Source organism: Rutidosis leptorrhynchoides, chromosome 10, assembly GCF_046630445.1.
Source record: "Rutidosis leptorrhynchoides isolate AG116_Rl617_1_P2 chromosome 10, CSIRO_AGI_Rlap_v1, whole genome shotgun sequence".
Classification (NCBI taxonomy): Eukaryota; Viridiplantae; Streptophyta; class Magnoliopsida; order Asterales; family Asteraceae; genus Rutidosis; species Rutidosis leptorrhynchoides.
In genome coordinates, this window is record NC_092342.1 from 203,911,679 (window position 1) to 203,935,354 (window position 23,676).

A 23,676-nucleotide genomic window follows, 5' to 3' on the forward strand; every position below is an offset into this window, starting at 1 on the left:
GGCTAATATTAAAGTCGGAATACTAATGATGTTAATATCGCTAGATGAGAATTTCCTTGGAATAGGTCAGAACTTTGAGTTATGTAAGATAGAGCATCGCTCCGACAGGTGTGAAGAATAAGATCCCTGGGGTAACGCAGTAATTTTGAATGGTTTAAGTGTTTGTGGATGCCCGAAGGCTCTGCATGACGTGGTAGTAAGTGCCTTCATCACATACACACACATGAATCTTTTAGTTTCGACAGTTGTCTGTCTTCATGATGACTTGGATACGAATAAGCAACGAAAAATTTTATATTGACAAGCAACGAAAATTTTATAGAATTCATTTAAGGTGACGATGTAAGAAAAGAAATTAAGTTCTTAGCAAACTAGGGTTATGTACAACACGTACCATTCAAGGTAAAATATCCTTTGAATAAAAGATTTGATTTGTAAAAGTGAAAGTAAAATTTCATATGTATTTGTCAAAAAGAAGTAATTATTTACTTTATTTTATATAACGTATACGATTTCAAAAATTTGCACGAATGGCAAATAAAATAAATTTATTTTTATTAAGTTTTGAGAGGATCGCACAGTAAAATAGTGTAAGTAAAATTTTGGCAAACAAAATTTTCATATTTCGGAGGTTACAAGTTGAAAAAAGATTGATGAAAATCGAGTAAAAGACTTTTGAAAATCTCGGGTGATATTTGAGCAAAAATGTTACGAGGTAATGAAAACTGTTGAATTTTAATGTGGTTGATGACTATTAGTAGGGCATAAGTCCTTCGACCAAAAATGCTTAAGTATAAAGTTGTTGCTTATAAGTGAGAAACGAAAGGGGGAGTATGAGGACGGGGATTAACTACCCATTGATTTTGGAAATTCCGAACTGGTATGACTAATATCGAAGTAAGAAGGGTGATGGTGTGATTATCATTGATTAAGAATTCTCTCGGAATAAGTTAGGATTCAGTGTCGCATAAGAATGAGTATCAAATACGATTCTTGGGTAGTATAGTATTTGAATTGCTGAAGTGACGGGATACAATTTCCTTTATGTATCGTTGTCCATTGTATCGGTTTCTTTCATGGCTAGAAAGTGATCAGATTTGGTGAGGCGATCAACGATAACCCCGATAGTGTCATAACTGCCGACTATTTTCGGTAGTTTCAGAATGAAATCCATCGTCATCCCTTCCCATTTCCATTGTGGGATCTCGGGTTGTTGAAGTAATCCGGATGGCTTTTGGCTCACCATTCTCGCGAGGTATACGAATAATCTTCTTACTATAAATAACTTTCGCTTTCGTCCTTGAAAGTCAGTCCGTTCCAACTATTTCCTCAAAGCTTTCTAACTCGATGAGTATTAGGTTAATTTTAAGGTCCATTCCAACCAAATCTTATTATACTGCCGTGAAAATTTTTATCAACCTTCTCAAATAACATCTGCTTGTGCGCAGGTAACTAATCCTTTCCAACTACTACTATAAAACTTCCAAGTTTTGTTGGCATGAGGTCATCTCCAAATGACCCACCTGTTAATTTTTAAGGTACTATCTTAAATTACTCATCTATCTCTGCCAACTTACCATTAGCTTGTCCTATAGAATACTTAACTCTTATGATTGTTAATGGCTTATTAGTCATCACACTAGGATTCTTAGATATAAGGTTTCTATCACTCTAGTATTAAACAATTCCGAGACGATAAATCGTTGTGAAGAAACGTACCCTAACTAAAATCAGGATCCATGCGAGTCTCCATAGCTGAGATAACGATTGCTCTATCGTATGTGAGTCCAAAGTTTTTTTTTTCCTATTTGAGAACTTTTTCCTTAAGTATCCAGGGTGTCTATATCTATAACAAATTTTCGGGTTATCAATTCTGCAGTCCAGGCCCTTCTCGTACAGTATCTAGACTAAGTGGTTATTCCTGCCTTTATCAGACCATAATGCGTATACTCAAGTGGTTCCTACCAAAATTTCCTTTGAATCGCTTCATATTCCTTATGTAGTAACATTGGGACTTCTGGATAATTCACTTCAATATAATTACGCTGGCCTGGCGTCATTATATTGTACTAAATCGTACGTTCATTCCAATATCACTCCATATGGTCAATGTAACGTGATCACTTTCAGTTCTACTCAATTTCATCCAACGGTGCTTTATCTATGCTATCTCAAAACAAAATCTACATAATTAATCTCACGGTTTCTCGGTGTGGGTGCGTAAGTTCCGTAGGTCATGCACCAATGCCTAAATGTCCTGAAATTTCTTCAAAATGTTCAGGTTCAGGTAACATCGTTAGGTTCCTTTCTAGAAATTCAATCTGGGTCTCGCGTCGAGTTGTATGTGTAGCAAGTAGTAGTACGATATGTCTTGAGGCGACTCCCAAGTCTTTGGGTATGGTTGAGCATCAGTAGAAGGCACTCTGACCTTGTGAAAGGAGATGTCCTCCCGACTTTCCCAATGCCTAAGAGTGTTAGGGTACTAAATCCAGAAATGTCGTCAGATCGTCGAGCAGTGGTGAAGAACGAAAGAGATAAGTGACGGTCATGAAAGCGTACGAGATACGAGCCATCTTGCAGGAACTGAACAACCTTCGACTGTTCACACATCGTATGTGGCTATTTAGAGTGAGCTCGGGGTGCGGTTACTCCGACAAATCCTCCAATATCTCCTCCTCTGAGGATCGACTTTAGTGGGCGTGTAATCCGAGGGGTACTCCTCCTAGATTGCGTGAAGAATCGTTTCGATCTCTGGAACGGTGGAACAGTAGTAATAGGTGGATTACAATACTAATCCTTAGGGTTAGACGTATGGGAAATGGGTTCAGAAGAACATCTGAACTAGGAAAGGTAAGTTTTTCCAAGTCGGTGCAGCGAATAGCAGGCATGAAGCAAGCACGTAATCAGGCACTACAGCAACCTAGCTCGTTTACATCAGTATATAGCATGGCAATATTAACAGTACTAAACAGAAGTAACATGCAATCGAAAGCAGATAGTAGCATGCAGTAGCTATAATAAGCAAAAGCATGTAGCGAGTTTACATAGCAGTAAAAGGAAATGGTAGCATGCAGCAAGTTCATACGGTAGTAAAAGTAAGCAGTGGCATGCAGTAGTAGTAAGCAGTAACATGTAGTAATATAACACAGTAGCATGCAGCAGGTTCTGCAGAAACAAGTAAACTAGCAAGTTGTAGATTAGTCCTATTAGTGAATCCTACTCGGGTCGGTCCTAGAATCACTAATGCAACCTAATTCCCTACAACCAATGCTCTGATACCAACTGTGATGCCCCGTACAAAATCATCGTGTACGGTACATCAACAACAGGATCATTACAAGGTCAAACACTATATGCTGTTTGAAAACCAGTTTTGCATTCATGAACAGATAACGTTTTACAAAAGATGAATAGGAAACATTAACATGAGTACATGATACTAAGGTCATTACAAAGCTATTGTTTTGAAAATAACATAAGTTGGGAATGCAAAGTAAAAGTTTCATGCTTGAGACATCTCTAAGTAATGCAACGGAAGTCTAACACAGCAAGTCTGTAACAGCAAGTCTATACACCGAGACTAGAACAGCAAGGCTAACAGCAGAAGCAACAATGTCTAAACACCTGAGAAATACATGCTTAAAAAGTCAACACGAATGTTGGTGAGCTATAGTTTGTTTGTATTCAGTAATGTAATATAGGCCACGAGATTTCAGTGCTTCAAACAAGCGTTTCAAATCAGTAATTCAAATCAGTATGATAAAGTATATGTATAACCGTGGGCACTCGGTAACTAACTTAACGTTTATACCCCCTGAAAGTACACTTGGCAAGTGTGTATGTCTACGAAGTATTAAACACTCGTTAAATGCTAGCGCGACTAGCCCGAGTGGGGATGTCAAACCCTATGGATCCATATCTAAGATTCGCGTTCACGGTTCAAAAACCAATGATTAAACGTTACCGAGCTAAAGGGAATGTTTGTGCCGTTGTATAACCCACACATATATAAGTTTAAGTACTCGTGCCTAGTATGTAAAACATAAAATCCGCATGTATTCTCAGTTCCCAAAATAAGTTTAAAGTAAAAAGGGAATGCTATAACTCACAGTGATAAAAGCGGTAAAGTCGGTAATGAAAGTACGCAAGTAGTAAGTCGGTCCGAAAGGTCGTCAACCTAAATCAAGGGTTACTAGGTCAGTAGGTTGTTTTTATAAATTCTAATAGTGCATAAAATAAGTTTAAGTGTCATCATCATCATCATTCATCATCATAAAAGCTAAGTAAGTTCGACAAGAATAGAGATCGAAACAATAGGCTGACTTCGGTCAGCTGCTGCGACCTCTACGTAAATCGAAAAGATGCATAGTCAGTGGATATGGCTCCGTATGTGAGTCCCCTAACTGCTAACCAATTTTCAGAACCTAACTCGTCTTCGTTTGACCGTGGCGACGGTTTAAGTGCGAGTAGGTCAGAAATTTCAGCACAACGTTAATAGGGTGTAGTGACTCTCGGAGGGCCATAAATCCTAAACCGTAACTCGGATTAAGACGAGGCCTAAACGGAAAATCATCTACTCCAACCGAACTAAATGAAAATAAGCTTTCCAGTAGCTCAGGTGGTCTGATCAGATATGAAAATCAGTGGACAAGTGCTCCGGTGAGGTTCTTGGTGCTTGATGCTCATCACGGTTCTCATCCTTGATGCTTGTAGCTTCAAGTGTACAACTCGTTGATGGTTTAGCATCACTTTTGACCAAGATTCTACCATCAATACACAATATGTTAAGACCAAGTGGTAACACAACTCATTTAAGAGTCTTAGATGGATGATGAACCAAGGTTACATCATATCCTTAGTCTTAACACAATTACAAGTCCTATTTACAAACAAAGTTACAAACTTTACATCAATCAAACAAGTATGAACATGATCCAAGTCAAAAGAGGTGATGGAACCCTAAGCTAGAGAGCTTGGATCCCTTTCACACAATTTATAAGGTCACAAAGCTAGAAAGCTTGAACCTTTAGTGTTCTTGAAGATCTTGAAGCATAAAGCTTGGATCTTTAAGATATATGAAGATAACAAACAAAAGTTTGAATCTTTATCACAAAATAACAAGATTAAAGTAAAAGAAAGATGAATCTACAAAGTTGGTGAAGATTCAAAGCTAGAAAGCTTGAATCTTCCATGTTCTTGAAAGATTCATGCTTGAATCAACAAGATATAAGCAAGATCAAAGCTAAAAGGAACTTTGATCTCCATAATATGATGATGATGGCCACGAAAATGAAAGGAAAAGAAGAAGAAAAAGAAGACTTACAAGCAATACTAGAAAGGGAAGAAAGAAAGAACAAGTGCGTGTGAAAACCAAATGAGCAAGTGATTTGAATGAGAGGTAAATGGCTAGTATTTATAAGCAAGGAATTTGACAAGGATTGATGACATGGATAAGGGCTAGTATTTATAAGCAAGGAATTTGACAAGGATTGATGACATGGACAAGGGCTAGTATTTATAAGCAAGGAATTTGACAAGGATTGATGACATGGACAAGGGCTAGTATTTATAAGTAAGGAATTTGACAAGGATTGATGACATGGACAAGGGCTAATTAATTGGGTCACTAGCTAGAGTAGGGTGGGCTTGAGCCCAACAAGGTAGAAAGTCCAACAAGACTAACTATTGTGCATAATTAAATTACTACGCGTAATTAAGCATCCAAAAACCCAGGTAATTATTATTATAAAATAATAATTAATATTTCGCAGTCATAATATTCCGATTATGACAAAAGTTAAACGTGCGCGCAAGTTCGCGGTTTATTCGAAACGTCAAATAACACTAACGGTTATAAAGGCTTCCAATGATCAAGTTATGTATCCTACGTACTCTAAGGCACGTTTTAACATATAAATGGAAGTAAACCACATAAATCAAGTTTCCAGAGTATAAAGTAACACAGTACGCACAAATACGCAGTTTCGCAAAAACACAAGGCACAAAAGCAAGTCGAAAAAACCGGGTCGTTACAATAAAAAGCGAAATCACTGCGCTTAATTCTCATCAATTTTGCTAAGGTCGAGTTTCATAATATCCTCGGCCGTCGCACCCTTGTTCTTGCTGATAACAATAACATGGGGGATGGGAATCTCAATAATCTCCGCCTTGGCTTGTTGGTACAGTTCATCCGCCTCTTGACGACCGCAAACCATATCTGCTATATCATCAGGCTGTGGCTCTGGTATTTTGCAGACATCGGAGAGGCACGATAAAAACTTGACGCATTCACGTTGCTGAAGTGCAGCAATGTAAACATCGAAACGCTCAGAAACAGGACGAGAGTCCATAACTTTTTGCACAAACACAGGCAAGTGTTGGCGCAACCTTTTGAATTCCAATTGTGAAGCAACTTTAGCGAAAGTTGCTTCATCGCGCTCAGAAGTGCTCTCTTCAAGATCTTTTTTCGAGGCCTCAAGGGCCGCTGACAGTTTCTTTTCCTCAATTGCCTTTTCAGACAATTGTTTTTTAAGCTCTTTCACAGCCTCGTTTGCAATTTTGAGGTCTGCAGAAAGGGTGGAACATTGTTTCTGGGCTTGAGCCGCCTTGTCGCGCTCCTCATCAAATTTGAGCTTTTCGCTCTTTAAAATGCCATAAATTTGCTCTTGGCGAGCAATCATGTCGAAGGCCGAGTTGAAGGCCATGTAAAAGTTCTGCACAAAACAGTTATGTGCATCCGTAGAATTCAGCTTTGAAATTTCATGGCGTAAGTCATCTGGAATTGCTAGTTTCAACTTTTGGTATTGTTCCGCCGCAGCAGATGAAGAAGCGCAAACATAACTAGGAAAGCCATCAATTCTCACTGAGCTGATGGGTTTGGGAGGAGTGCGAAACGATTTATCATATTTGGTGAGGGAAAGATGGCCGGACTCAGGAGGAGTACTAGTTTGCTCAGCTGCAAAAAACGCATACAAAAGCGAATGCATTAATTAGCAACGAATACACGCAATTCTAAATTGTAAAATTGCGAATGAAGGATAATGACAAAATAAACTTACGAGTTTTCACTTCAGAGGAGTAGTCTGAAACGATTGGATTCTCGACCAAACCTTTAGTGTTTGATCGACTTTGCTTCTGCTCAGATGCAGAAGGAACAACATATCTGCGTTTGTTTTTCTATGCTTCTGTGGCACTAGATGCCACCGCACCCTTTTTAATAGAAGAAGAAGGAGTTTTGGCTTTTGTGCTTCTAAGCCGTGAAGCGATGAAATTCTTGGGATTGTCTTTCTGGCTAATCTCTTGAATCTTCATCATTAAAGGTATAAAAGATAACAAAGAATGATGGTTGATAATTGATGTGTTAAGAATGAGAAAGCAAATGAGATGGCAATGTGAATTTTGCGAAAGGGTATCCCTGATATTTATAGGTGTATTAAGATTGCAACGATTCAATTTAACGGTTATAAAAAGCATAAAATACTTCGGGGAGATATATAGCCGTTATTCTGCTAAAAGTTAACGGTAACATTATTAATGCGATAAATCCCATTGCGGTATGAAAGTTTGCGGATCGAAATTAGAAGCATTTTTGAACTACATTTTTTAGAGTTTATTATGTTATATTTTCTGCGTAAATATAACACAATAAACTGGGGGGGGGGGGGGGGGGACTTGATCATATACATAGACATGTATATGTATATTTTAAGTGTAAAAGGCAACTCAAATACAAATGCAAAACAGAACTGCGCAAATAAACGAGCAACTGCGTATTATGCTATGTCATTGCGGATGCCCGCATAAATGGAGATTGCGAAGATGTCCCGCATAAACATTGCGGATCTGTTAAGTGTGCGCGAACATTGATTCCGCAAATATCCTAAGCCTATAAATAGGGAGATTGGTCTATCATTTTAGGTTATTGATTCTGTGCAATTGCTCTGGTCTTTATGATTCACTTGTGACTACGCCCAAGTATTAATCATAATCGAGCCAAGGTAATGCAATTAAGACCGGGACATGGTGATTGGTCACTTGAATATAAGCGAAAGACGGTCATAAGGTCCCAAAAATATTATCAACACCACCATCCACCCCTCATTGCACTCAATTCCTAAATTAGATCTTAGCATCTAATTTAGGATTGATCATATACATATATTTTTTGAAATTTAATATTTAAATGTATAAAGTACAATCCAATTAATCCATGATTAACCTCTAATTGCCGATTACTCCTTCCAAAGTTCTGACCGATTAATCTCCAAAATAGGAAATTTGGCAACCTTGGTTATTATCGTTGTCGTGAATAATATGTAGTAACGAGGATAAAAAAATTCACGCTTTGCTGCGGGATGATTATTCGATTAATTGAACGTTAAAAAAATGGTTAACGGTTGATTAATTGCTAACAACAAGATGAAGAAAGATCTTTTGTTTGACTCAATTCATTTAGTTTCTTTTAAATGGATACGTAGTAGATCCACTCGTAATGTTCGTTTGGTTAACTAGCAAATGAAGTCAATGCAATTAGTTGGTTGTTTCTTTCCTCTCTTCCCTAGCTTCTCTTTAGGGAGGTGAAGGTTTTTTTAAGTTGAATGAAAATTGTTCTTAAAGAAAAAACAGTTGGTTAATTGAACGTTTAAAAAAGAAAGTAATGAAAAAGAAAGGTGAAAAAAGAAAGGTGAAAAAAGAAAGGTGAAAAGTTTAGTCGATTAATAGAACAATTAAACAAAAAAAGATTAACAGTTGGTTAAAACGTTTAAGAAACAATTGTTTAAAAAACGGTTAACGGTTCGTTAGTGAACATTTAAAAATAAAGGAATGAAAAACGAAGGTGAAAAAAAGAAGTGAGAAAAAATAGTTAAGAAATAATGGTTTAAAATGTTTTTCGAAAATTTAAAAAATTATTACCAAATCACCCCCGAAATTGAGGGTAATTGAGGGTAATTACAACATTGCCATCGTGAATCGTAATCACATTTAACCATATTAACGGTTGGTTAATTGAACATTTAAAAAATAAATGAATGAAAAAGGAAGTGAAAAAAGTTTGGTCGGTTAATTGAACTGTTAAATAAAAAAAGATTAATGGTTGGTTAGTTGAACGTTTTAAAAATCAATTTTTAAAAAGGTTAACTGTTGGTTTAGTTTAACGTTTCAAATAAAGGAATGAAAACGAGGAAGAAAAAAGAAAGTGAAAAGAAATAGTTAAAAAAATAATGGTAAAAAATGTTTCTAAAATAAATAGGTTAACAAATTACCCTGAAGTTGGGGGTAATTACAATATTGTCATCGTGAATAGTAACTACATTTAAAAATTAAAGGAATGAAAAGGAAGTGAAAAAGTTTGATCGATTAATTGAATGGTTAAACAAAAAGGTTAACGGTAGGAATGAAAACGAAAATGAAAAAAAAAAGTGAAAGAAAATAGTTAAAAATGATGTTAAAAAATAATAAAAAAAATTATTAAATTATCCGTGAAGTTGAGGGTAACTACAACATTGCCATCATACATAGTAATCACATCTCACTATATTTATATTTAGTATATACTAGTAAATGAGCCCCCGCACTTCGTAGCGGAAGTCCAGAATAGACTCTAAGGGGAAACATAATAATAATAATAAAAAAACAATATGTATGAATAATAGCCCGAAATATTTAACGTTTTTTTAAAAAACGTCCATTTTGCGTATAGTTAGTTGCGCTGTGTTCGTAAATTTATTTCAAGTTGAACAATGGTTTCGAAAAAATTTAACGCGCGGAGAAGATATGGTCCGTCGAAGATTTTTTTGGGTTTTTTTTAAGTTGTTTTATTAGAGTTTAGGTAGTTTTTATTTTAGCCAATCAAATATGGGAAGTTTGACATTTTTTAGTAAGGGTTGCTAGTAGCTACAACTTTTGAAGGTATAGATACAACATTTTTAAGCATAGTTGAGGGTACTATTCATCAATAGTACTCCAACTATTTATAATAATATATATAGAGTAATAATAAATAATAATATAATAATAAAAATTAATATATGTAATATAAATATATGTAATACGAATGTGATATTGTATTAATACGTGACTATGGCAAACGATTCTCAAATTACATTTGAAATGAAGATACGGAGTATTACCTTAACAAAATAAGATTTTAAAGGCAAATAACATTAATTGTTGTTTTTAATTGTTAATTTGTTGATAACCATTAAAAGAAAGAATAGCTGAAAAAATTATTCTTGAGTTAGTAATTTGTTGAACTACTTGTCCTATAATTAGTCATCTCTAACATTCATTGTTTTCTAGTGGGAAAGTCACCTGCAGCTGTAACTTGCTAAGTTATATATCTCACTTGTTAGGCCAACAACAATACTCTCTTTCTTACCAGTTTTGTTTCAATATCTCATTACAAATTAAACATTTATTTCTCACTCACTCATTTATTGATTGATTGTTTGATTGATCGATCGGCCTTTTCTTGATTCATACATTTGCTCGATCAAACAAACAAACAAAAAACATGGGTATGAAGACATATGTGGTAGAGATTGAAAAATCAAAAGAAGCAAAAGGTGGTAGGCCGTCTGTTGGTCAGGTTTATCGGAATGTGCTGGCAAAAGATGGATTCCGGCCGCTTACTAAACGCATCGATTGTTGCTGGGATGTTTTTCGGTATGCCTCGTTCTTTGTCTCTTTATGTTTCCGTCTTTAAAGTTTAAGCATGATCAACTTATTATGAATGTTGAATTATATTTTTGTTTTCCTTCAATTTTAGTTTTAAAGTTTGAATTCAATTACTTGTCTTCATTAACTATACATTGATTATGATCATTTTTATAAGCGTGATGCTTCTGAATGTTTAAGTATATTACTATGGACATTGCTTTGTAACAAATAGTTACATTTGAATAATGTATCTTAAATAAGTTTGTTATTAGTGTAAAACATAGCAGGTTGATCATTTGTTGTGTATGGGTCAAGTTTTATTGTATACGACCATCTATCTTTTAACTTTATTGGTGTGAGGACCCACAAATCAATTCAATATCATAAAAAGATAATACAGCCAACCTTTTTCAATGCAAATGCGGAATGAATTTGTAAGAAATAAATATCTCTAAAAGAGGTAAATGGGGATAATAAGTCGATCAATCATTTTCCATAAAAAAATATTTTAGATTACCATGTATAACATGGCATCTATATTTGGCTAATGCCTGATGACGACTCCCATACAACTCTTTCCAGAGCTAGAGAAGCGTCTACTGATTCCCATCTACGCTTAGCCATTCATTACAAGTTTAGGAAACTAGGTAATACCGTAATAGTATCCCAATCAAAGAGTTGACAAAGAGGATCAGGGGAACAGTGAGTCTACTACCAATTTGATAAAAATTAAATTCTGAATTTTATATTTGGTTAAGCAGGAAAATTAGATTTGTTAATTATAGTATTTCAATAAGATTAAATCTTTAGTATAATAATGTAAACACCCAACATTTTGGAGGGATTTGGCCTCTGTATTTCAAGTTCATACCCAATGAAAAAATATGCTAATTTTAAATTAAACAAGACAGATTTTAAGTTTCAATTATATTGTTCACGTTTTTTTAATAATTGATTTCAAAATAATCGTGAGACTTCTAGTTTTAGCCAATAATAAAAGGTTGAGGTAGTAAAAAGGAATTTTATTGTGATGCATTCTTTTATTAAAAAAAAAAAAAAAAAACCAACCATTTAGACTCTAATCTGTATCGTCCATTTCACATGCCTTTAAACCAGAAAGAATTTAAAAACTCAATCTATTTTCACCTTGAGCATCTGTAGTATTTTGCTTCTTGAATTTAAATCAGCAAGAAATGGTCACACAAAATCATCTGACACCAAACTTGTGAGGAGGATGATGACTACAAAGCACACAAAAGACTATGTTGATGCATGCTTCATGTTTGGTTGGTCATTTATCTCTCATGTTGTATATAATTTTGTTTGCACAGTTCATCAGTTGATAAATATCCAAATAATCCGATGCTTGGTCAACGGGAGATCCTTGACGGCAAGGTATATATATGCTTGGTAGTTTTTCTGTTTTTATGATCTATATTTAATATCTATATGACTTGCTTGAGCTGAATCATATTGCTTATCCAGGCTGGTAAGTATGCTTGGTTAACTTACAAGCAAGTTTACGACACCGTTTTAGAGCTCGGAGATTCTATCTGCAGCCGTGGAATCAATAAGGTTTGTATTTAACTTTTTGTTTCACAAGTATGCAGACTTGCTCTTCAGTATGCTGCGTAATCTATTTGGTTGGATGGTATTATTCTCAGCCGCTAGTTTACTGTTATATTTGCTCATGTGCAGGGGGCTAGATGTGGAATATATGGAAAAAATTGCACCAAATGGGTTGTTAGCATGCAGGTAATGTTACTGTATCTACAGTTTTTCGTTCATCTTTAAGTTTTGTAATATTGACTCGAAAATTATAGGTTTCTGCCTAGTGTACTTAATACATCTTACTTTCCATAAGTACCAACTTTTATTTGAAAATTGATCGTATTAAGTTTTATGCAGGCTTGTAATGCTCATGGCCTTCATTGTGTCCCTCTATACGACACTTTAGGTACGTTTTCCAAACATTAAAGTGTGAATGGTCCACTTTTGTGGAGAAACTGGCATATGTTATGAATCTGTGGTACATTTTCATGTCTACTTAAGGTAGAAAATTAAGCACATGAGTACTGTTTTAGAACTACACATATGTGAAACAGTATCCACAATATGCACATGGCCTGATGTTGGTACAAAGTTTAAAGGGTGAATTGTAGATGATCCGAACAATTAATGATATCCAAATTGTACTCAATCCATTCCAGAATTTTCAATGTAACCCTGAAACTAGTAGTTTGACATTCGGTAATGTTTTTCAGGTGCTGGTGCAGTGAAATACATAATATGTCATGCTGAGATCTCAATTATATTTGCAGAAGAAGATAAAGTTTCTGAGGTACATTGCTTGAACTTAATTAAAATACTATTAGGCGATGCATAATGTCCTGTTTTCTTCTATTCTTATTACTGATAATAATTCATATATTTTGTAGGTATTAAAAACATTTCCTGATACTGGGACGTACTTAAAAAGTGAGTTTATATTATATCCTTCTGTCATAGTTATTTTATTTACATATTATGCTGAGGGATTCACATGCCTTCAATTTGCTTATTTTATAGCTCTTGTTAGTTTTGGCACAATTACAAATGAGCAGAAGCTAGTTGCTGAAAATTATGGTTTGGAACTTTATCCTTGGGATGAATTTTTGCATCTGGTAAGGACTGTTGCTTAATTTGTTTATTTGCAGAAATTAAATCTCTCCTTCCCAAAATAGTTGTCCCATTTTGACTTTTGAAAGTCTTTCTTTCTACACTTTAAACATTTTTACAACAACAATACACAATCCCGCGTATGTGGGGTATGAGGCAGATGATATGTAGACAATCCTTCCTCTACCTAAATATAGAAGAGAATTCGTTTCTCCACTCGTGTGGAGAAAGATTTCTCCACCCACGGGGAGAAAAAGTCATCCCTCTCTCTACCCGGTTTTAAATATTTTTGTTTGTGTTATATAATATTTAATGGAATTTATATGAATAGATTGAGTTTTAAACGTGTTTTTATTGGTATAATTTTCATTAAGTATTATATAAGAAAGTTAAATATTTAAAGTCAAAGTTGAAAAAAAAAAGACTTTTAAAAGTCAAAATGAACCAGTTTATTTTGGGACAGAAGGAGTCTTATTTTTGGTAGTGCATATTGGCAGAAATTTAGGACCTTAAGAAATTCTGTTTGTTATAACATTTGAAGGAAACAAAGGACCAGTTTGAACTGCCTTCGAAAACGAGAAGTGATATCTGTACCATAATGTACACCAGTGGAACAACAGGCGAACCAAAAGGAGTTATAATAACCAATGAAAGCATTCTTTCTATTTTGTCTGGAGTAAAACATCATCTAGAGAGCATGAGTGAAGAGGTCTGTTAACTCCCAATCGATATCTATACAAATAAGCTTTATCACACGTGATCTGACCATAGATGTTTTCCCCGTTTTCTGGTCAGTTTCGTGAGTGCGATGTATTTTTCTCATATCTACCTCTTGCCCATATATTTGATCGGGTCATTGAGGAATTATTCATTTCTACTGGTGCCTCTATAGGCTTTTGGCGCGGGGTAAGTCATAACGACCTCGAGGAATATTATAATATGTGAATGTCTGCATTAGATATAGATTCTGAAGTACTTTTCAATAATCATCCTCAGGACATCAAGTTATTGATCGACGATCTGAAAGAGCTAAAGCCTACTGTCTTCTGTGCTGTTCCTCGTGTGTTAGATAGAATCTATTCAGGTACCTTTACTTGTTCTTTTTGTAATGGAATTTAAAGAATCATGTGATCATGAAGTTGAATCAATTTTGTATTCAGGTTTGGTAGAGAAGATCTCTTCAAGTGGCTTCCTAAAGCGAAATTTGTTTAACCTTGCCTACACTTAGTGAGTGTTTTCTTCCAGCAATATCTATAACATTACGCTAATGTCTCTATTACCACTCTAAATCATCAATAAGAAAAACTACATAGTTTTGTATTGTTGCAACTCTTGCGAACTTAGAATGCTTGCTGTAGTTTTCTGGCCAAATAACTGCTTGACTCTTATATAAGTATATTTTAACTTCGTCAAACTATAAATAATAATTGAAGATCAGATAAGTCTGAATGTCAAACAAACTTGTTTCCGATAATCAGATTTTCTTAGTTTTAAATATATTACGGGTAAACAGATAAGGTTTTCCCCCCTTTTCGGCTACCCCGGGAGGGGGAGTATGTATGCGGCTTAACCGAATTATCCCATGACTGTTGCCTCCCATTTTCTCTAGTCACCCCAAGATATGCTGTTAGTGAGGTTTGAACCTATAGTGAGGATATTAGGAGCAATTTGCACTAGTCACTAGTTGTTTTCTTTAATAGTTCGAATTTGCAGCAAACTGTATAACATGAGTAGAGGGTACAAACATGAAGAGGCAGCACCAAGGTTGGACAAGATCATTTTTAGTAAGGTACAATTACAATACGTCTTCGGATGCTATTCAATATTCATTGAGTTCTGCATTTGCTATTAACATTCATCTATCTTCTCATAATTTTCAAAACCATAGGTTAAAGAAGGTTTAGGAGGAAACATGCGACTTATTCTATCTGGAGCAGCACCTCTTTCTACTTCTGTGGAAACATTTTTACGAGTGGTGACGTGTGCTCATGTTCTTCAAGGATATGGTATAAACCATCTATTATCTTATATTGCATATTTCACTTTAGAACTTATAATAATTAGTAAATTAGTAATAAATTGTTAAACAGAAGTCTTGATATGCGTTTGTATAGGTTTAACAGAAACCTGCGCGGGATCCTTTGTCGCACAACCAAATGAATTATCAATGACTGGCACGGTGGGACCCCCATTGCCCAACGTGGACGTCTGTTTACTTTCTGTCCCTGAAATGGGATACGACGCCCTTTCAACCACTCCAAGAGGAGAAATATTGTTACGTGGAAAGTCCTTGTTCTCGGGATACTACAAGCGTGAAGACCTTACGAAAGAGGTCCTTGTAGATGGCTGGTTCCACACAGGTTTGCTAAACAGTCCGCGTATAAAACCGTTTTTTATTTTTTGACAGTGTAGTCTAAAAATAGACGTTTCAGGGGATATTGGCGAGTGGCAACCGGATGGGAGCATGAAAATTATTGACCGAAAGAAGAATATTTTCAAGCTTTCACAAGGAGAGTATGTCTCAGTTGAGAATTTGGAAAGCATATTCTCCCTTGTTCCTAGTGTTGATTCGGTAATTCATTTTAATAACTATATTCTCCAGTACTACTACGATTACTAAACAGAGATCACTCAACCCTTTATTTTAAACTTCTTAGCTTTATTTTTGGAATTAAATTTAAGGAAAATGTTTCAGATATGGGTATATGGAAACAGCTTTGAGTCCTTCCTGGTTGCAGTAGTCAACCCGAACAAAGAATCGCTCGAACAGTGGGCAGCAGAAAATGAAGTTTCTGGTGATTTTTCTAATATATGTGAAAATCCAAAGACGGATGCCTATATTCTTGGAGAGTTAACGAGTATCGCTAAAGAAAAGAAGGTATAATCCCTTCCTTTTTCAACTTTTAAGTCCTTGTTTATCAGTATCTGTATGATTTATGATGTGAAACACCATTTTGAACTTATTATGAGTTTACCTTTTTTTTAACAGTTAAAAGGTTTTGAATTCATAAAAGCTGTTCACCTTGACCCCGTACCCTTTGACATGGATCGTGATTTGATTACTCCAACGTTCAAGAAAAAAAGAGCCCAACTTATTAAATACTACCAGGTTAGCTCTTACGCTACTTAGTTCCATCAAAATATGCTTAAAACTATATTAGTTATTATTTGGTAATTTGACGAACCATGTTGCTGTTTTACAGAGTGTGGTGGATGGTATGTATAAAAGTAGGAGATGAACACATCATTTTCAGATGGCATATTTGTTACTCTAAATGTCAACTTTATTACAATGTAAATGTTTACTATTATTGCTTATTGATCCACATTGAATCAAAGTTTATTTTCAAGATACCAGTAATTATTTCAACTCAAAACTTTAAAGTTTATTTTTAAGATACCAGTAATTATTTCTACTTCAATTGTTTAACAACTCATTGAAACAAATAGCTATTGATCATTGTGATGAGAAACTCAGATAACTTATATTTATATTTATATTATAAATAAGTGCTATTCATTCACTATTCAGTATAAAAAAAACAGAACTGCAAACATAACTTCTGTACAAAAGCACATAATAGAGAATGAAAAATATGTGCAGACACATAAACTACTGAAAGATGGCCTAAGAGAATGAGAATCTGTATATGAAAAGAACCTCATGCAAGATCCTCATCACTAAAATCAGGATCTACTGGTTTTTGTGGGAGCATGGATGGTACGATAGGAGGCAATATTTTTGTACTATGTGAACGGTTCCTCAACTTATGTAATATATTGGCAGCAAACCTGGATGCGTAAATGGCGGCACCAAGACTCGGAGAAGAGGTTTCACCTGCTGCTTTTGCTAATGCATCCTGCAGTCTCTTTTCTTCCTCGTACAACACTTTTTCATGTTTCCTTACACAATGTCTGCGCCATGCCACCTGTATAAAACATGCTCCCCACGTCCTCCATTGCTGTGAGTAGTACCTACATACGTGACATCAAATTTTAAATTATCAACGATAGACCATGTGGTGTATAGCAAGGTTGTAAAAGTTGCCAGTCAGGACAAGTCTGTCGGGACCTTGGAGGGACGAGTCGGTCGAGTCAGGGACGAGACAGGGACTAGTCGGACCTTGACCAACATTGACTTTTAGTAATAAATAAATAAATTAAACATATATGTTACACACAGATATATCAAACATAAATATACGGCACAAAATCTAAAATATAAATTTTTTGCCTACTGACCGATTCACCCAATTCGGCCAAACTCACCCGACCTTGACCGAATTTTTAGCGTTGACCCGACTTTTAAGGCGATTTTGACCGAGTCGGGACGAACTAGTCTCCAAACCGACACGTCGGCCAACTCAACCGACTTTTACAACAGTTTTATATATTTGTTGAAGCTTGAGTTGTAATTACCTAAAAGTATGTTGGAGACGCTTGCTGTGGAGTCGTCTGAACTGTGAGGCTACAAACTTGAGGTCATCAGCTTTGAGAGAGAAAGCTTCTACATCTGTAACTGGTCGTACTGTTCTAGTTGACAGGGGAAAAGTTGTCGAAAAGTTTGGGTCGAGTGCCCATGTGAGAAGCTCTTCTCCACAAAAGTCGCCCGCTTTAAGGCGACTAGAGTTGAAGAAACCAGTTCTTCCACCATTCGTTGTCGTCGTTAGCAACTCTCCACGCATGATGAATAACATCTCGTCTACCGGATCTCCCTCTCGTACTATGTAGCTATTCTCCGTGTATAGAACCGGCTGTAAGCAGTCACTCATAGCATCTAACAATCGCTCATCCATTATGTTAAAAAAAGGCACCTGCATCAACACATTCAATCCTAATTTAGCCGAATTTACTAAAATTATTTCAAGTACAAATAAAATAAATATAATTAATTTAGAAAAGTGGAGGTGTTGACTGACTTTTTTAAGTAGAGACAAACAAAGATGGCGCTTAATATCTCTTCGCAAGTCTTTGGGTAGATTACGGATGAGTGATTCTTCATCGACACCTCTGTTTTCTTGCCATTTGTACTGTTCATAACGCCTCACACGCTCCTTAAGTTGCTCAGGAAGCAATCGGTGTGACATCCACAATTCTGCATCTCTCCGTTTTACCCTCATTTCTTCCACTCTTACAGTCATGGATTGAAGATATTTCTGTTGCACACCAAACCATAACCACAAATCTCTGAGTATATATTTAAATTGAAGCATCAGTCAAACTATACACTCGTATTTCCTAATAATAATCACGTCATTATTAAGATTCTACCTGCATGTTACCGATAAGAAATGAAAATAAGACCAATCCAAGAATGGAGATGGAGATCGAAAAGAGTATCTCCCATTCGTACGTACTTGTCTTGAGGTTCTGTCCAAGTGAGCTGAACAAAAGAGTGTATTTATTTAAGTATATATAAATATTTAGTGAAAACATGTACTCAAACCAATGATATGATGCACAAACCTTAAATTTCTCAAACCCCACCAAAAGCAGTATAATAACTTCTGTGGAAAATCTTGTGTTTCTACAACGTGAGACTCGAGAGCATCAAGAAATATGCCGAAGTCAAAATCCGTTGAATTTTTAATTTGTTCTGGCTGGAGAGCAGGGCAAGAAGTATTTAGAAATGAATAGTCCCCTACTCGTTTTTCTCCACAGTATATATACTTGACTTCACAAGGGTTGTTAGCCTTGCAAGCAGTGCGCCAGCAGTCATCTGCCCTATCTATAGCGAATACGTACCAGAACGATCCAATTATCTACAACCACATATATATAAGTTCTACTAGTAGGAATAAACTTGTTCACTCACAACACTTGTCAAAACAATATTTATATATTTACCAATGAGCTGATAGGCTCAGTGGTACCCGTTGCCTTCGAAGCTGGGCCCCACCATTTACAAGTCTTTGTCAAAATGGACTTGAGTTCGAGTCCACTCTTGGCAAGGATTTACAATCCTTGACAAAACGGGATGATACTTGATCCTGCCACATGGGGGTATTCGGTGAAGGTATTTTACAGGTATCTTACTCTTACGAGGTGGGTTTTCAAAGAAAACACGGGTTTGTGTCTCCCTATTGATCTACACCTTTTGCTAACATATATTTAAATTTGAAATACGGTAACAGACAAAAAAATGAAGTTTTTTTAATCGATCGTGAAAAAAAGATGTTTGAATGTAGAGAAAGACTAAACGGATACCAGCAAAGCATCTTATAGACAAAACTATAAGATAAACAGAATAGACGATAGGTAAAGTTATGAACTAGGAACATGATTATGGAAACTTACATGACTTCCTAGCATATAGATAAAAAGATTGAAAGCAGCTCCGGCCCACGGGGTTTCAGTGAAAATGCCAGATGTCCTTGTGACTTCTCTGTATAACGGAATCATCCGAATAAACCGTGGGATGTATTGAACAAATATCACAAATTTGAGCAAATCCTTTGTAACTAATGAGGTTGGTCCCTTTTGGTTAGGTATGATTAATAATATTGTAACCTGGATAATATACATATACATATATGTTAACTAAAATTCAGAGCCAGAGTAGTATTCGATGAAACAAATTGGTTACAGTGTTGCAAATTGCAATACCTGTGGAACTGGAAGAATCGACAATATGTCGATAATGAAGTAGGAGAATAAGTATCGTTTTGCTATAGCAAAAGAGTCCGTAATCAGTTCACCCCTTCCAAAGACTCTAGAGTACGGAGCAATAAATCCAGTGCGAAACTCGAAGATTATATGGAGAATATAAATGAGGTCAATCAAAGTACGGAGAACACAAGATATGATCTTCATATTGTTGTCGACACCTAGGCACTTTTGGTTGCTGTCAAGTACAGGTATGTAAAAGAATAGCGGATCTAAAGATACAGCGATGATGCAAATGATAACGAATGTTTTATTCCATTTCTGAAGAAATGACCCTTGTGGGTCCAGGATGTTTTTCGGATGAACAATCTGTTTTACTGGTTTAACACTCAACTGATGAGAGGTTAGTGAATTTTTCAATCCACCGACTCCTGCAGAAGCCTGATTTAGTCCTGTTTTGATGCTACTCATCAGTGAGCTGAAATATAGCTTGATTTTCGTTTGATAAGAAACTCCATTATTAATGGGTATACGCGGATGATCGTAGCTAGGTGAAGATTGCTCTGATCTTGTGTCCTTAAACCTGCAATAGACGATAACCATCACATATAAATAAAATTAACATATGGTAACTAATTGCTGTCCAAAAAAAATAATAAATAAAGTAAAAAGGTATTGTACCATATATACTAACCTTACGTATCGTTCCTGCTTGAACATCATATCCAAAATATTGATGCTTTTGTTGGCAATTTGTTTGAACAGAAACGCTACCACATTCTCCTGAATCAAGTGACCTTTAAAGATAACAGATATGGACAATTTATAGAGCTTTTTAGATTAATACTACTTACATAATTACATATGCATCATACAGAACAGACACTAAGAAATTCATAATTAATTGATTAATGAATTATGTGGCTGATCCTTGAATAAAGCTACTTATTCATGACTGTAAATGCCTAAGCTAATTACATGATCGAATGTTCATATGATATGATAATGGCAGCAACATAAAAATTAAAATTCTCTGCCATAACAAAAAATTAAAAATCAACAAACCAAGTTAAACAACAAATAAATAATTAATAATAATAACTAGGCGAAACTAAGAATAAATATATTAGAAATTAATAAATGAGTAGAAGAAAGTATTTACAATATATATGATGAAGATGGTTTTGCAGCTGTAACTGTAACTGTAACTGCAACTGCAACTGCAACTGCAACTGAAGATGAGATGAAGATATATGGATCGATGGATGAGGTTTAATTACATATTTGATTTGATGAAATGATGTAACTAATTAACCTAACGAAATAATTATAGAAACTTACGTAAGTCAATTTTTGAGAAATTTCGCAGCGATTTAGTTTAAAGGTGCAGCAGCCATTTATATTGCATGGACCCAATTACATAATTAGTCTCGTTCCTGAGGGTAGACTTCATATTTTAATTAGTCGCTGAATAGTCAAAGGTCTTCCTTGTCGCCTGTCTCTATACTCGGTCTTTCTTTCTTTCTTTCCTCCAATTTTAATCTTATTATTTATATTTATTATTTATTATTTATATTTATTATTTATGTAAATTTAGTTATTTCTTTGTTTTTTTTAGCCAAAGTAACCAATACTATAAAATCGGGATCTTTAGCCAAAATAACGAATACTATAAAACCAAAATATTTCTTTATTTATTTCTTTATTTACATTAATTCTTAGTAGATCACTAAATAAAGAAGAAAATAATCTAATTTTATAAACCATTTAACACCAACCACATTTATAAACACTTATCTTGTTTCCGTTCTATTTTTTTTTTTTTTTTTTTTTCGTTTTTCTCCTATGAAAGAATATTTTGGAGTAAAATATACTCCGAATATTTAGCATGACTAAATTTAGGTGCTTACAAAAAACACGTACTTGATTTACACTTCAATCCTTAAACTTTTCAACATGTACCGGTAGCATCCATGTACTCTGAGGAGCAGGCCATAAGCATGTGTATTGCTTCGGGGTGTAAATTAGCCGAATTATTCGCGAGCAATTCGAGCTCGATTCATTAAAAACTTGATTCAAGTAGAGCTTAAATGAGTCCGAGCTTAAATATATTTTTGAAAGTTTTTTCTTTTCAATTTTGACCTCGAATATATTTGTATGTGTTATAATGGTTGCTGAATTTCATACCAATCAAAAGTACATTAATTTTCATCAAATATTATATAATACAAATAAATATAGTTAAAGTCAAAGTTGTTAAATAAAGACTTTGTTCAAACATGACACTTATTATGGGACGGAGGAATTATTATAATTAAATCAGATAGTGTTAAAAAATATTACATAATAAACGAGTCGAATTCGAATCTCGCTCGAGCTATAATAATATCAAACGAGCGGTGGTCGAACTTATGATATTAAACTCAAACCGAGCGGAACCGAGCTTAACTGCAGTCTAGCTCAAGTTCGACTCGACGTTACACCCCTATATTGCTAGCTTCACCCATTGATTCCCAATGAAACTTGTTTGCAACTTTATTCAAACTTAAATTGATCGACTATCGTTTTTAAATATTACACCATCTGTCTCACAAAAAGTGTCATACCCCGTCCTAATCCATCTGGACGAAGTCTTCAACAACTGGTATCATCACGATGAACTGACGTCTAAATGCCATGAACGACTCCATGTAATATCTTTAAAATGAGCAAATGCACAGCGGAAGATTTCTTTCATACCTGGGAATAAACATGCTTTAAAGTGTCAACCAAAAGGTTGGTGAGTTCATAGGTTTATTGTAAACATTAAAATTCAGTGATTTTTGATAGACCACAAGATGTAAATACTGCATGGTACAAATGGGCCCGAATTCTATACCCACCTGTAATGTACATGCGAATTCTTTTAAATACAGTACACATATCTCGTGTACGAAATCATTTTTCAAAATGCTTAATAAACCGTACACATATCTCTTGTATAAAAAATCATACACATAACCTGTGTATAAAAATCATTTTCTCGATATATAACATTCACTTTTCTTTCATAGCTTTCAATTCTTGGCTTGGTAACCGACCTTAACATATAATGCGCATCAATAATATCCCCAAAACAGAACATTTTGTCTGTATAAATATATAAACTTCGAAGTACTAAACATCACGCCCACTAGCCCTTCCGTCTAGTGAACATTCTGGGTGGGGGTGTCAAACCCGGTAGCTACCTTTAGGATTCGCGTGAATTAGGGCCATACCCGATTCTAATTCTTAGGTTACCAAGCATAATAATTAGGAAAAAAATATTCATATCAATTGGTGGCAATTATCACGTCCACATAATTCAATTGTGGCAATTATCACGTCCGCATAATTCAATGGTGACAATTATCACGTCCACATAATTCATTCGAGGAATGTTTTGCTTGTGTCTATCTTGTCAAACATTTATAAAAGCATTTCATGCATTCGCAGTTCAAAATATATTTCAAAAGCATTTAATAAAGCAGTTATGAAAACAGCGCATGTATTCTCAGTCCCAAAAATGTAAAGAGTAAAAGGGAATCAAATGAACTCACCATACTGTATTTTGTAGTAAAAATACATATAATGACATTGAACAACTGAACAATGCAGGGTTGGCCTCGGATTCACGAACCTCAAAGGAGTAACTGTAAAAATGCCCAAGTCCGGGTTTGAACCCGCGACATCCCGCTAACCCAACATCTCCCCAAACTACTCTTCTATCTTAAC

General features: G+C 35.2%; 2 protein-coding genes across 5 annotated transcripts; one reads left to right on the top strand and one right to left on the bottom strand.

The window, feature by feature from the left end:
• Window positions 1-10,474: 10,474 nt before the first annotated feature.
• Window positions 10,475-16,789, top strand: LOC139871804 (long chain acyl-CoA synthetase 4-like). Of its 3 annotated transcripts, none has more exons than XM_071859539.1 (19): window positions 10,475-10,665; window positions 11,991-12,054; window positions 12,145-12,234; window positions 12,358-12,414; window positions 12,568-12,616; window positions 12,924-13,000; window positions 13,098-13,137; window positions 13,228-13,322; window positions 13,859-14,026; window positions 14,113-14,223; window positions 14,314-14,401; window positions 14,478-14,544; window positions 15,031-15,106; window positions 15,206-15,323; window positions 15,432-15,677; window positions 15,750-15,889; window positions 16,013-16,195; window positions 16,307-16,426; window positions 16,521-16,789. In XM_071859539.1, the coding sequence occupies exons 1-19, from the start codon at window positions 10,514-10,516 to the stop codon at window positions 16,554-16,556; spliced, it is 1,977 nt and encodes a 658-aa protein (XP_071715640.1). In that variant the 5' UTR covers window positions 10,475-10,513; the 3' UTR covers window positions 16,557-16,789. The 3 variants fall into 3 exon arrangements, with proteins under 3 accessions (XP_071715640.1, XP_071715639.1, XP_071715638.1); XM_071859538.1 differs by lacking the exon at window positions 10,475-10,665 and adding an exon at window positions 11,228-11,306; XM_071859537.1 differs by lacking the exon at window positions 10,475-10,665 and adding an exon at window positions 11,242-11,361.
• A 7-nt stretch (window positions 16,790-16,796) lies between these two features.
• LOC139871803 (cyclic nucleotide-gated ion channel 1-like) lies at window positions 16,797-21,284 on the bottom strand. 2 transcript variants are annotated; one of them, XM_071859536.1, is made up of 9 exons: window positions 21,086-21,284; window positions 20,618-20,706; window positions 19,924-20,506; window positions 19,615-19,827; window positions 18,784-19,079; window positions 18,589-18,700; window positions 18,237-18,473; window positions 17,737-18,131; window positions 16,797-17,292 (listed from the first exon to the last, which is right to left on the bottom strand). In XM_071859536.1, exons 2-9 carry the CDS (start codon window positions 20,644-20,646, stop codon window positions 16,980-16,982), a joined length of 2,178 nt encoding a protein of 725 aa, XP_071715637.1. In that variant the 5' UTR covers window positions 20,647-20,706; window positions 21,086-21,284; the 3' UTR covers window positions 16,797-16,979. The 2 variants fall into 2 exon arrangements, with proteins under 2 accessions (XP_071715637.1, XP_071715636.1); XM_071859535.1 differs by having other exon boundaries at window positions 20,618-20,720.
• Between the last annotated feature and the right edge of the window lie 2,392 nt (window positions 21,285-23,676).